Source organism: Cololabis saira, chromosome 6 (assembly GCF_033807715.1).
Source record: "Cololabis saira isolate AMF1-May2022 chromosome 6, fColSai1.1, whole genome shotgun sequence".
NCBI lineage: Eukaryota > Metazoa > Chordata > Actinopteri > Beloniformes > Belonidae > Cololabis > Cololabis saira.
In genome coordinates this window covers 4,994,506-5,009,579 of record NC_084592.1, presented here as the reverse complement: position 1 = coordinate 5,009,579, position 15,074 = coordinate 4,994,506, and the positions used below count along the sequence as shown (strand labels likewise).

General features: G+C 42.1%; 1 protein-coding gene across 1 annotated transcript in view; it reads left to right on the top strand.

Moving 5' to 3' along the window:
- Positions 1–12,620, top strand: part of LOC133446328 (protein FAM124A) — a 58,663-nt gene extending 46,043 nt beyond the window's left edge. Inside the window, exon 4 of the mRNA XM_061724341.1 lies at positions 10,083–12,620. Coding sequence (XP_061580325.1) covers positions 10,083–10,853 — 771 coding nt within the window. The 3' untranslated portion in view covers positions 10,854–12,620. The remainder of the gene's footprint in view (positions 1–10,082) is intronic.
- The last annotated feature ends 2,454 nt before the right edge of the window (positions 12,621–15,074 follow it).

Sequence of the window (15,074 nt, the reverse complement as noted above, 5' to 3'; positions counted from 1 at the left end):
AAAGTGTTGCTTTGTTGTGCAGCGTTTGCAAAATGACAACCCTCTCTCCTGCCCTCCTCTGCCCCCCTTTGTGGATCAATACATTTGAAATGACAGCTTCAACAATCCATGACAACATTGCCGCCTTTTTCTTTCCTACGTGGGTGAGCAGAGTATGCAGTCACTTCTTGACCCGGAGCGGAGGAAAGCCACAAAAGAGGGAAGGCAAAGTGAAGAGGAAAAAAGAAACAGAGGATAGTGGCAGACGATGACATTGACTACGTTTACATGCATCAATTACATTTTCTAACCGGAATATTAGCAATAACGGCCATGTAAACACCAATAACCCCTTTGAATAACTGGAATTTGCTCATATTCCGGTTTTTAAAAACCCGAATATGAGCCCTGGGTTACTCCTTTTATAACCCGAATATTCGGTCATGTAAATGCCTAACGGAGAGGTTTTCAACTGGTTTTATTCCAGGGACCACCATTAAAACCAAGAAGCAACTCTGGTACCACTACTTTTGGGGATGTTTGTTTTATTTTGCACATGCTTTTAAATAAGAGTATGGGCCTATATAGGCTATTTATTTGCATCAGTGTCTATTTTTATTTGCACCTTTTGCTATAAAAAAAAACAAAACAAAAAACAGTCCATGAAAAATGAACAATAGGAAGCCATGAGGGCTTATAATATTACAATGTTCACTCTCACTCATTTGACATAATTTGGATGGGTAAATTATTCACAAAAATTAATAGTAAATGGAAAATAAATTGAGTCTAAAGAATAAATATATATTTTTTAAATTATTTTTGTTTTCCATTTACAATTTCACGGACCACCTGCAATACCGCCACGGACCACCAGAGGGCCGCGGACCACCGGTTGATAATCCCTGGCCTAACAGGATTTCCCCATCAAACGGAGCAGGAATTTGTTTTCTGCGCATGTTCTTTTCACAAGGAATCTTGGTCTTTTGAGTCCAGGAAGTTCTTATAAACACGGAGAAACACAAGACCAGGCCACACTTTTGGAATGAGGAGGAGACTAATCACTATAATAATAATCACTAATCATCATCATGCTAGTTTATATAGCACGATTGCAACGTGCATCCTCCTTCACTCTCTCCATCATTTGGCAGAGCTTAGTATAGGATTGACGCAACATACAGAAATCCTCCTGCCAGTCGGTGTCGGTGAACTCCATCATTACGACCCGTTCCCATCAGTCCTGACTGCATCTTCATCCAAAGAGTCCGGGGTCTCTGGTGGAAACGGTAGCGTGGATATGGAGGCACAGCTCCAGCTCCATCTGCCATTCCTTCACGTTCTCGCCTTCCATTAATGAAGAAGGAGACGAGGAACAGTGTTCAGTCCTGGTGGGTCAGTACCAGCACCAAAGCACAAAAGAAGGAGACTTCTACTGGGCTGTTGATTATCCTCCGTGCTGCTGTTATTGCTGTTGTTTTGGATTTGGATACAGGAAGAAGACGCAGAAATGACGGGAATTGCGTCATGACGTTCTCCGTGCGTCGCTGGTTTGATCCAGATATCCTGAATGATTAATTACCATGTAAACAGGGATAACTCTGTTTGTTCACGCATGGAAACAGATTATTCCCAATGTTTCAGTGACCGGAATATTGACCTTAACCCCAATTTTGACTGCATGTAAGTGTAGTCAATGCACCACATTTACGTGACTCAGTAAATTGTAGCTGTGTATACAATACATCCATAAATAGATGTCTGGAGTTTTATCTTTAAACTAATCTTAGCACTTCGTTCTTGTAATTCTCTGATTGAGTATGCCAGTTTCACCAATTTCAATTTTCAATTTCAACTCCAATTCAGTCCTTTAGGTTGTTTTTTTGACATAGCTCTACTTGATTCATCCTGTTTCAACTGTTTCTGTCACTTTTATAGTCACTGATATATAGTCACTGATAAAACATGCGAAGGGTTAATGCTACAAGGCCAAACTTAAAACGTTTCAGCGAGGAAAGACTGAAGTCATGTCTGGATTAGTCGCTAGGAAACATCTACAAACTTTAATTACAATCAACATCTAAAGAGGAAACAACAGCTTCACCTCAGGCCGACGATGCTTTTGAATATTACCGTATTAGAGCTGCGACACAAATACGATATAAAGATCTGAGACAGAGCAGCTTATTTGACATAAAATTAAGTTTGGGCTCTTAAGAACATAAATTGCAATACCACATGTATCAAACATGGCAGGCCAGGAGATTTGTGTCTGGGGCTTTGGTGTCCGTTTGCAGTCTTGAGCAGCATGAACCACCTACGTCCATCTGGGCCCGGGTTCCCTGCAGGTGAGCCAGCGGAACCGCGGTCCCAGCGCAGCCCCGGGACCGGCTCTGGTACTTACTCTTGCACTGACTTCAGCCTGTCATACGAGTGTGGAAAAATCACTCTTTACTTTTCCTCTCGTTTGAGGAAAAATGTTAAAGTTGTTTTCACGATATTTATTGTTGTTGCTTTTCAAGATGTGGAGATCTGCAAACTCCCCCCACCCCCCCCACATGCACTTGGAAATAATTGTCCCGCGGCTGCTCGAGGAAAGTTATTGCCTCTGTCTGTGTTGTCTGCTTGGAACGTGTGGTGACGGACATGAGACGAGAAACATGGAGAAACTATCAGAAGCAGGAGGATGGCGCTGTGCAGCGGAGAAGGAAATCATGGAGGAGAGAGAGCCTGGGGCCGGATTCACAAAACATTCTTAAGGAAAAAAATCTTCTTAAGTTCAGTCTTAAGAAGAAAAAAGAGAAGAAGTCATATTCTCCAAAAAAGTATTTTCTCAACTTTCTTCTTAAGTTTCTTCTTAAGAAAAAACTTAAGAAAAAATAGTATTCTTGAAATAAAAGTTCTCAAATTTGTTCTTGACTTTTTTCTTAACTTTAAGACAACCTTGACCTGTCTTAAAATTTCTTCTGTAAAAAGGTAATAATAATAATAATAATAATAATAATAATAATAATAATAATAATAATAAGCGTCTAATATCACCTTTTTCAACACATTTTAGACAAGTTTAGACTAGTAGGTCATAGTTTGAGGATAAACTGTACTTTGTAATTAATTACACAAAGAGCCTGTTAACTGTTTGTTAGCATGTTAGTTAGCGTGGTAGTTAATTATTATTAATTTTCCCCAATAGTATTTTTTTTCGCACATTAATCTCATCTACCATAACCTTGAAAAGTTCCTGCATCTCAGAATCAGAATCAGAATAGCCTTTATTGTCGCTGAGCTGGCGTCCCAGCACAGTGAAATTGAAACCAGTACAACCCATCAAGACAACAGATAAAACAAATAACAACATGAGACATGAGTCAACTGGCAGCGAGATCAGATCAGAGAAAGGATGACATTGGGGATGGGGGAGGGAAAAAAAGGCATCTTCACACTGTGTATAAATACACCGGGTTGATAAGAGAGGGGCCGGGGAAGGCGTTGACTTTAAAGGAAAGTGTACTACTGTGTGTTTGTAAGCGGTAGTCCGTGAACTTCGCTCAGAGCTGCTCCTCAGCCAATGTCCTTGATGTTATCAGACGGCTCGGTCAGTTCTGAAAACAGGTCCACAGATGTTCTGGAGAGGGGAGGGTTAGTGGGGGCAGAGTCACCTTGTTTACATTCCACCAGGGAGATTGTGACTAGAACAATCAGCCAAACCGCTCTGTCAAGGCCAGATTATAGAATCAACAATTGTATTAAAAAGAAAACAGACAGACTCAGTAATTTCCCTTCTGCCTTTAGTCTCTGGTTCATCAATGGTGACTCCAAACAGACGAATTTGTGATCAATTCCCGCCCAGCTGAGCTTCCAACTTCTCCAAGGTCTTCTCCATCTTGCCAATGAGCTCAAAGACCGCCGCCAGCCTGCGATTCTGTTCAAGAATCGCATCCAGCTTTCCGCTTTGCTCCCCCAGCGTTAAAGTCTGAGTGTTAGTCGCAGAGCTGATCCCTTCAGCGACGTCCAGCAGCTCGGAGAGGGCCAAAGCAGCTGTCGACGACTTACGCGTTTGTCGGTAGACAAGGCACCCCCCCCCCCCCCCCCCCCCCCCTCCAATCAAGAGAAATCCTGCTATCATAAATCCAATTATGAAGCATCTTCAACGTCCTCGACAGACAGGATCGCCAAACACAACGGTTTCCAATGTTTTCAGGAATCCATTGTGTATCCAGCAAAAAATGTCCCATCGGGGCAAGAGGGCTCCCTTACCCCCTGACTTCTCGTCGCAAAAATTTGGTCAATTGTGCTGAGAGACCAGTTAATCAATTCCATGATTGTAGAGTTTCGGAGTAGTGAAAAGGAGAGACTCTGAAGACGAGACAGGACAAAAAGCAGTAGCAGGGCAGATAGAGAAGGGAGAGGAGCAGAAAAAGCGTCCGCTTTCGCCGAGAGACGGAAGTTGAATCTCTTTTTCTCCTTCTCCATGTTTAGTGAGTGACTGACGGTTAAGATGCAAACTACCTGTATAAATGTTGTTTGTTGGCGCCTGCAATGCAATGACATATTTTAAGAAGTTCTTAAGTAGGAAAAATAAGAAATTCGTAAGAAATGACAGTTCTTAAGACGGTTCTTAAGAAAATATTGAGGAATTTCACTTAAGAACTTTCTTATGAACTTCTTAATTTTAGATCTTAAGACATTTCTTAAGATCGTTCTTAAGAACATATTGGTGAATCTGGCACCTGGGCGGGGAGCAGAGCTGTGAACGCTGCTGCAGCTGCTGCAGCTGCTTTACATGTGAAAGCATGAACATTTTCACACTTCTGTCACCAGGCCGAGTTTTGTTTCCACTCTGTGAAGGATAATTGACGGTATATTGGTAATATGTCGTAGATTTCCCGAACAGCAGTCGCTGTGTTTTCAGAGTCCTCGGTCCATAAATATAGGTGGTAAACACACGGGGCTCATCAGGATGATAATGGCTTCTCCAGCTGTTTGTGTGATTCATAAAGTGGCCGGTCTGGGAGCGGGGAGTGTGTGAGGACGGCTCTAAACCTCGGGGCGCCCCAGTACCCCTTCCTCCCTCACGTTTCTCCCTGTACATTGCAAGAGGAGAGCTTTGTTGCATGAGAGTCCCACAGATGGAGGTCGGTGGCCTTGAATGTGCACCTCCCTCCTCTTGCTCCCTTGTGACATCATATTTCAGCACATGTGTAACATATATAACTGAATGAGGAAGTTTCTGCACGCTCCTACACTCTTTCCCTTTGAATAACAAACGACTCCAAATTGAGCCGCACATTCAGAGGGTAGGATGTAACTTAAAAGCACAAGTAACACATTGTTTAGTCTCAGGAAATGTACTAGAAAGAACAAAAGTTAACCAAAAATGCGGTCTATCCAATGATGAATAAAACAAAAATGGACCCTTTTTTAAGAAATGAAACCACGGAAAGTCGTCATACGGCTTTTTGAGAGTAATCGGACCTGACAGAGATGGGGGTTTTTGAACGATTACCCCTACGAGAGCAATGGATGAGGCTGTAAGGCCGAGGTTTCCAACCATCCATCCAGCAGATGAGAGGCAGAGCCACCAGTCCATCACAGACCCCCCAAGTCCAACACACACTCCAATAAGATCCAACTATAATCATATTCACTTTAAATCCAATTCATTATACAATTGGACAATTAGTACAAAGGTATCTCCCTAAGGAGACCTACAGATTGCCTTGAATCGTCTGTTTAATTCAATCCACCGTGTTAAGAGGGGAAAAACAGACAAATCATGGGATGCTAGAAAGACTGGGTCTCCTGTTGCCGTCCAAGGAAAAAAATGCTTCTGGGAAAATTTGTAGAGGAGACGAAAGACAGCTCAGCTCAAGCAAGTCTGACAGCTCGGGAGGGGAAGTCCTGACTGAAAGAGATGGAGGAAAGTGTGGGAGGCACAGTCGTGAACATGCCAAATATATGCTCCCATAATGCATCGACTTGTTGCCGTGTTGCCACTTCTTTGGGCTTCCTGTGTCTGAGCTGAACTTCTGGTTATTCGCAGCCCAGTTTTTATAAGAAATAACATGCTAATCTGAAGTTGTGCACGGGGGAAAAAGTATAGCCAGTGTCAGACATCGCTTTCATAATATTAATGGGCTTAATTCATTTAAATGTAATTCAGTTACTGGTCACATTTACTTCAATGTTCCTCACAGCTTTACTGAGACAGCTCAGGTTGGTAAAAGCACATCAGTTGTCTTTCTGCAGTCACAATGATTTATTATGACATGTCAGTTTAAATCAATGTCATATTAGCATGTCAAATGTTGGACAGGTTCACCTGAGTCAGTGTCATGAACAGATTTGATTGGCTTCACACTAACAAGTGTTGTATTTCAAAAAGATCATAACAAATCCCTAAACATGCCATCATTCACCTCGGCTAGAGACGTGTCCGCTGTGCATGTGAGAGCAGAAGCTGCAGCTTCAACCAGGAAATTATTATAAACAGCCTGGCAGTTAAATATTTGACCTTTTTCTTACGATACGAATAACCTAATGAAGTCTAAAGTAGTTGTAAACAGCCCTCTCATTGGGTTGACACATGGGTCTGCACCTTTCTGAAGGAAACCACTGCAAATATTGATGAACTTGTGGAAACTCTTGCTATGCCGTTCCATCTCTGATTATAGAAATAAAGAAGTCTCATGCACCATGGATTCATCCTGAGATGCTTTGGGCCCTGGATATTGTTGGGCTGCTGTCTCAGAATATTAGCTGATATGAAAGAAAATGTATTTGTCTAAGGGTTCTTTCACAGCTGTCCCGTTTGGAGCAGTTGTTCCAAAACAGGGAGCGTTTCCCCCTAAAGATCGGTTCATTTGGTATAGGTCAGGGGTCGGCCACCCAAAATGTTTTAGAGCCATATTGGACCAAAAACACAAAAAACAAATATGTCTGGAGCCGCAAAAAATGAAAAGTCTTGTATAAGCCTTAGAATGAAGACAACACATGCTGCATGTTTCTATATTAGTTATAACTGGGTCCTCGGCTGCAAATGTAGCATGCTAATGTCTTTCCATGACTTTTTGTTACGCAAATCTATGGAAGAGTATTAGGGCCGGGTAGGAGAAAAATCAAAATAATATTTTAGAGGAGGAAGATTTTTTTTTTCATTATGCACATTATTCACTTATGCACGGGAAAAAAGTTGAAATGTCGAGAAAAAAGTTGAAATGTCGAGAAAAAACTTGAAATGTCGAGAAAAAACTTGAAATGTCGAGAAAAAACTTGAAATGTCGAGAAAAAACTTGAAATGTCGAGAAAAAACTTGAAATGTCGAGAAAAAACTTGAAATGTCGAGAAAAAACTTGAAATGTTGAGAAAAAAGTCAAAATGTCGAGAAAAAAAGAGAAACTCCTTCCGCGTCCATTTCTGACCAATGAGAGAACAGTTGGTTCATGGCATTTGTTAACAGCTTTGAACCTGTCACGGCTCAGACAGGACAGAGAACCCAAATGCAAAACACCAGGCAGGATCAGAGTCCAAGAGGCTTTAATCTTTGTCAAAAGGCAGGCAGGGGTCAAACCGGGTAGTCAGGCATATCAGGCAAACAAAACCAAAAACGGGCAGGCAAAAATCCATAACCCAAGAATCAGGCAGGGTCAAAGACAGGCAGGCAGGCAGGCAGAAACAGAACAGGATATGGAGGCTGGAAAGCGAGGCAAAAACACACGACAATCTGGCAAACTAGAAGGTGGAAATTGGCCAGTATATGAGGGGAACTGCTGATGAGGGAAACCAGGTGTGGAGCTGGGTGGGGAAGCACAGGTGAAGGGAATGAGTGGATCTCTGGCTGATTAGGGTGGCAGGATCTGGAAAAACAGGGGAGTGAGTTAAACAGTAAAAAAAAAACCTATCCTACACTGTGAAACTGTGACAGAACCGCTACCGACGGTTGCCTTGTGAACACAAACACCACAAACGAAAAACAACTGTATGGATTTAGCCCCTGAATCGGAACAAAACAAACGGGCCACAGGTCTGAAAACACCCTAAGAGACACTTGATGAAGATGAGAATTATCAGAACATTTGAATGCACAGAGGTTCGTAGCATACACGGCTCTTCTCTGCAACACCATCCCAGTGGACTGGACGGTTCTGCACCACGTCTGTGCTTTGCAGAGAACCTGGGAAAAAAGCCCAAATACATTATGTTAACTGGAAGCTATACAAGCTTGCACTTTAGTTCTGTTTGTTTTTAGTGTGAGACCGATTTAACAGCAGGTCTTGTACATTACCCAGCATGAAAAACACATGTGTAATAATTAATAAATAATTATGACTGCTATCTGTTTGGACGAACCTGCATCAGGCCATTGTTACTCATGCTGTTCTGCTCCAGTTGCTCACTTCTGCTCTAGATGGCACAGAAACAGTGTTATTGTTAAATGTTCCATGTGAGTTTTTCTGACTACAAAAGGTCAAATAACCTGCCATTAAGAAAAACAATTATAAAGAATTTCACAGACTTTTAAAATGGTTAATTCTTAACTTTCAAAGTCCTTTTTATAAGCATTGCCAATAGATTTTTGCTCCTTTTTAAGGTAAGAAATGTACAGTTTGAGCTTTTTTATGTTGTCTATACTGTAGACCAGGGGTATTCAACTACAGTAGATTAGGCAGGGGGCCACATCTGCAAAAAGACTGTATGGAGAGGGCCGCAAAATTTTGGGGTTTTCAAAATGTATTTTGCACTCAAAGACGAAGATTTATGTATATATATAATACATTTGTGCACAGGAATGAGCAGGAGAATATCTGTCTAGTTTACATAATAATTATGTATTAATTGTCTCCATATTTAGTCATTGTGAATGTTAAATATAATATTCAGATAAAGAAATGTTATTTTAAATGCAAGTTCATTTTGAAACCACGCATTGTGCAAACTTAATTAATAAGTTGATATTGACCTACTTTTAATAAAACACGCCATAATGACAAAGCACCACTTTCCACCAAGATTTCCTTATTTGAATATTATATTAAACATTGAGCACAAGCATTTCAGTCCATAGTAGCCAGTTTGATGTTATAAATAAGCAACCAAAATATTAACCATAAGCTCCTTTATTTATGACACATCTGTGCATTATATCAGCAAAACAAAACAATCGCATAAAATTATAGGAGGCTTAGAAGTTCATCTGAAATGCAAAGTCCTCATTTAGAGATTCAAATGAAAAACATTTCCGGCCAATCCTAGAAGCCTAATGATGTAAACAAGTCCTCTATAAACGGAGGTTAGTAACAAATTATGTGACAAACATCACTGTGCAAAATCTGAAGTAGTAAAAAACATCTCTATCAGAGATTAACATGTACAAACACTGTCCAATGAATCATTAACCAACTGAAAAGGCTACCAAGCATCTTAAACTTGTATTAATTAACAAAATGGGATATGTAAACCATGTTAGATTCGCTTGCCTTCCGATCGATCGGGACGACACTACTTTCCCCCCCTTTTTTGAGATATGACCAGGGGCCAAATAAAAGCTCCTGGCAGGCTCCAAGTGGCTCGCGGGCCGCCAGTTGAATATCCCTGCTGTAGACTGTCCTTTTATTGGTATGTAACGACTAGTGGTGGGGAAAAAAATCGATATTGCAATATATTGTTGCGCTCTCTGTTGCAATAAATAATTGATAAACTGATGGCAAATATCGATATTTTATTACAACACATAATGGATTTACGTGGTTGTCACAGCACTATTGTTCATGCACTTTAATCTGTCCAGCTGTTCAGTGTTTACATTTACAAGCCTAGGAGGCAGTGAGGTTTATACAAATGCACTTTCTTTGTACATTGTAGGAAGTTTTGGCATTGAATAAATGCATAACTACAGACATTTTCCTTTTTATGGGTATTTTTTCTTTTTCAGTCACTTATATCGTGATCGTTGATGAAATTTCGTACAATATATCGAATATCGTAGATATCGTGTATCGTGATATTATCGTTATCGTGGGCCACATATCGCCTTAGTATTGAATCGTGAGTTACCCGTATATTAACGACATACTTTTGTTGTTTTCCTTTTCCTTTCTGCTCAGATCCAAGGTGTAAACCTCCACCACAGGGTGGAGCTGTCCCACTTCTCCCCCACCACCCATGAGTCTGCCTCGGCTCCGTGCACCTACAACCGCAGCGTCAACTCCCACAAGAGCCGGCGGCACCACCAGAGGGGGAACTGCCACTTCAGAACTCTGCAGCCCTTTCACCACGCCCTCCCCCTGGCCTGTGAGGAGCAGGACGAGCAGGACCCGTGGCCCGAGCGACACCACTCCGACAGCCGGAGGTCCCCGTGGAGGGGCCAGCGGTCCGACTCCCTCTTCTCCCTGCCTAACCTGGGCTCGGCCAGCTCCCACTCCACCTGCTCCTCCCCCGGCCCGTCCTCCGGCCCCCACGGCAGGAGTCACGCCCTGAAGGGGAGCCCCTCCCTCGTCCCGCCGTTCCGGCTCAATGTGGACGCTCTGATCGGAGCGGAGGAGACGGACGTGGACACGGGGAGCACGGTGAATCCTGACAGCAATCAGGACCTTTCAGTGGTGTCTGCGTACATGAAGTCCAGCCTGGCACAGACTCCTCGACCGCTGTCAGCCCCGCCAGAAGACATCAGAGCCAATCTTTCTCCTGTCGTTCAGGAAAACACCTACAGGTCGGCCACCTTAGGCCGAACACCAGCCAGCTTCTCCATCAGGAGTACAAGTGCTGCACCGTCCTCCAGTGACATTTCAATAAACCAGTCAGACAGCTGCAGCATTATTAGTGTAGCAGCGGATGAGACGGACCACGTAGAAGAAGACCAGGAGTTCTACATCTGAACCCTCCATGTTAGTCCATGGGCCAGAGCCCAAAATGTCACTTGTCAGCACCACTCAATGTGACCAAACTTACTTATAATTTTTGAAAAGATCCATGTCTGTAGATGATATTCTGGTATGATAATCTTCCTGAGTTGCAGCTGGATCATAGTTATCAACTCATGAAGTTCAGAAAATTACAGTTTAGATTCTGCTGCATATCCTGGTTTAGACTCGTGTACAGGATATCTGTCAATATTTCACAATATTGTCTTTGGTATCATTTTAAATTGGACCTTTTGAGCATTCATTCAAGCTAAGATGTGAATCTTTCTGACCAACATAGAGGTCACTGCAGCTCTTTAAACTAGAAACAACACACATTTTTACACCATTTTCGCCTAAATGATATACTATCTTTAAGCCCTGTGTCATCTAGGAACAACAGAGACACAAAATACAAAAACTGGAATACTCACAGGACCATAAGGATTCAGGAAATGTATAATATGCCCCTACTATATTGTTGTTACAAGTCATTGTGATCCTTAAACTAGAAGAGCATCATTAAGCTCCTATGAAACTATAACAGCCACTAATGTCACAAACTGGTCTTTATCATGAAAATACACGACATAAAGGACATAACGATGAGATAAAGAACCAGCTTAGTTTTATAAACAATATTAGAGACACAAAATTCAAAAGATACAAAAAAAAAAATACAAAAACTGGAATACTCACAGGACCATAAGGATTCAGGAAATGTATAATATAGCCAATTTAGAATCATCAATTAACCTGAAGGGGGTGGGTAACTTCATGAGCTGATAACTATGATCCAGCTGCCACTCAGGAAAGTTATCATACCAGAATATCATCTACAGACATGGATCTTTTCAAAAATCATAAGTAAGTTTGTTCACCTAGTGGTGCTGATATCTGGTCTGGAACATGGACCATGTTGGCTCAGAGAACAGGACGAGACTGTAAACGCAGCTCTATTCTGCCCCCCGGTGGCGTAATGTCACATTGCAGGAAAAATGACAAATTGAAGCACAGTATGAATGTTTTCTTTCATGTAGATAGCTTTGTAAATATTACACTAAACATTAACCTTTTATAGACCAATAATACACTGTGCAAAGAGTTTTTTTCTCTTTCACATGTTACATGTTAAACAATTAAGGGAATTCTGCATGATGGATAATCAGTTTTGTATACTTATAGGTGGCTGATTTAAACAGCAGTTTGGGTCTGAGCATCACTGTGACGTATTCAGCTTTATCTTATAAATGTACTACATGTAAAAAGAGCGTGAGTCATGGGAGTCAGTGACGACGGTCAGTTTAAGACTTCAGACTCAATTCCTTTGGATTTGTTTATGACGAGACAATCAAACTGTACACAAGTCAGGACTTCTTAATCTGACCTACAGTTTTTGTTTTTCAGTTATTAGAAATATTTTCTTTGGCAGCCATTCAAATGTACTGGCCTTTTGTCCTATCTACTCATCTAGTGCCTCCTTGTCTGACCTCAGCCTCTCTGTCCATGATTGAAACAACAGTAAGAGGTGAAAAAGCTTTCTGTAAGGATGCACAGATACTGTGTATTTGTCCTGCTTGAAGACTATTTGGCACGTCTGCTGTTTAAAAGGGCCGTGGCACATCATGAGACACATCGGGGAATTTAAGCTAAAGTTTTTTTCCTCTCGTAAACCCTGTACAGAAACAAGTGTATTTATACCGATGATATGTAGCGTTCATGGTTCCTGATGACAAAAGTGACTTTAGAGGTAATAATACAGGTGGACAACAGAGGGACAAAACTGAAACCTCTTAGCAAACGTCACGATGCTGAGTTTTCCTCAAATAAAAATACCCCTATTGTAAATGTATCTGTTTTCATTTTTATTACCATTTGTCTGTTGGAAAGTCTACAACTCTCTTCTATTGAACAGGATCACTCCTCACCTTGACCCGATTCTTCGAAGGAACCAGAATGGGTTCCGGAAGAAAAGATCCACCCTCCCACAGATTCTGGCAATAAGGCGAATCATTGAGGAACTCAGGGTTTCAAAGAAGAGTGGCACCATCATATTTGTAGATTTCTCAGTGTGAATAGAGCAGCCATGATGCACATCCTCCATAATTATGGAATTCCTGAGCAGATAGTAAAAGCGCTAGCCATAATGTATGAAAATCCCAGCAGTTTCGTTCAAAGCCACGATGGTCCAACAAAAGAATTTACAACCACAGCTGGAATTCTCCAAGGTGACACGATTTCACCCTTTCTGTTTGTCATCGTGGTGGACTATGCTCTGCGGCAATCAGTGGACAACATCAGAGACAACGGACTCATGGTTGGAAGAAGATCTGGTCGTCAAAGCGAGAAATATCTGACCGACCTCGACTATGCGGACGATGTCGCCCTGACCGCAGAGCACACATCTGCCCAGACCCTGCTCATCGCATTCGGACTCAAGTTGAACTCAAAGAAAACAGAATGCATGCTTATGAACGAGGACTCCAACCACCCAAGTATTACATCACGGGATGGATCACACATCAAAGAAGTCAAGGATTTTAAATATCTGGGTTCATATGTGGCTGACAGCAGAAAAGACTTTCTTGCCAGAAAGGGACAAGCCTGGAACGCTTGTAACAAACTCCTCAGAGTCTGGCAGTCGGGAATTTCAACCTCCATCAAGGTCTCTTTCTTCAGGGCCTGTGTTAAAGCATCCTATTATCTGGTGCTGAGACCTGGACTATGAAGAAGGAACTACAAGACCGGCTCAACGGCACATACACAAGACTCCTCATGTGTGTCAAAAACATCTCCTGGAAAACTCATCCAACCAAGGAGCAGATCTATGGTGAACTACCACCAATAACAACAACTGTAGCATGCCGTAGAGCAATCTTTGCTGGTCATTGCTACCGTGCTACGGATCAATATCCGACATCCTGCTATGGCGGCTCCCCCAATCATCCAGAGGAACCAGGCCTCATACTTATCCTGACACAATCTCTAGGGACACAGGACTTACACTCCAAGAACTGGGAGCAGCAATGGCCGACAGGACCCGATGGAAAGAAGTGACATTCAGGATCTCCAGGACAGTCGAAGGATGATGATGATATATATATATTGAATAATAGATGGGTAGAAAGACAGGAGTCTAATATTCACCTGACTTGATTCGGGCCACAATCTCCTCTCCCCACGGTGCGTTTGATTTCCACCAACCACAAAACTACCTATTATTTTGCTTTAAATCAAATGGAGCCCAAAACAGCTGCGTCATTATTGAAGTACACCACAAGGGAGGAAGGAGGAAGAGCCTTCACTTTGAGGGACTACTGAAACAGGGCTCCCATAAAGAAAATACCTGCCAGCTCAACATCCTGCCAGGACATTCTGGAGACATGGCAGCTCCACTAACTGGACCTGCGGCTCCATTTGAATGTTAGAACCCTGTAAAAATGAGCGGTGCCGGGGCAGGAGGGAACATCTATTTAGAAGAAGCAGTCACCTCTCCTCTCCTCTCGGTGAAGCTCTGGACCAACTCGTGAACCAGCCAACTGATCCAGCATCGCCTTTCTACAGCAGGCAACACGCAGTTGATCAATCAATCAATCAATCAATCAATCAATCAATCAAATTTTATTTATATAGCACCTTTCATCCAAGTACATGAAATACAAAGTGCTTAACATTTTGACTAAAAAATAAGCATAATAAAAAATAAAATAAAAACTGGGAGACCAATGCACATCTGAGTTCCTTCCTGGTTCATAGAATAAAAACATCTCTGAAATATACTCTGGTGCAAGACCATGTAGCACTTTATAAACTAATAAAATAACTTTATTCTTTATTCGCCCCATCTGTCCCCGGCTGGCCAGAGGGGGCAGTACAGCCCAGGACTGTTGCATGTTTTTGTGAGGGTAGCTCACATTAACTACCCAAGGGAGCACGGGGAGAACATGCAAACTCCACACAGAAAGGCCCTTTCTCCAACCCATAGGTAGTTTTTTCCTCACCTGGATCGTTAGTGCTAAGCCATGTCACCAGTCCACTTACTGTGTGTGTGTGTGTGTGTGTGCGTGCGTGCGTGCGTGTGCGTTTATTCTTCTTGTAAAGCACCATGTGTTGCATTCCTAATGTATGAATGGTGCTATATAAATAATTAAAGTTTGAGTTTGAGTTTAGGGCTCTGCGCTACACCAACGCAGAGCC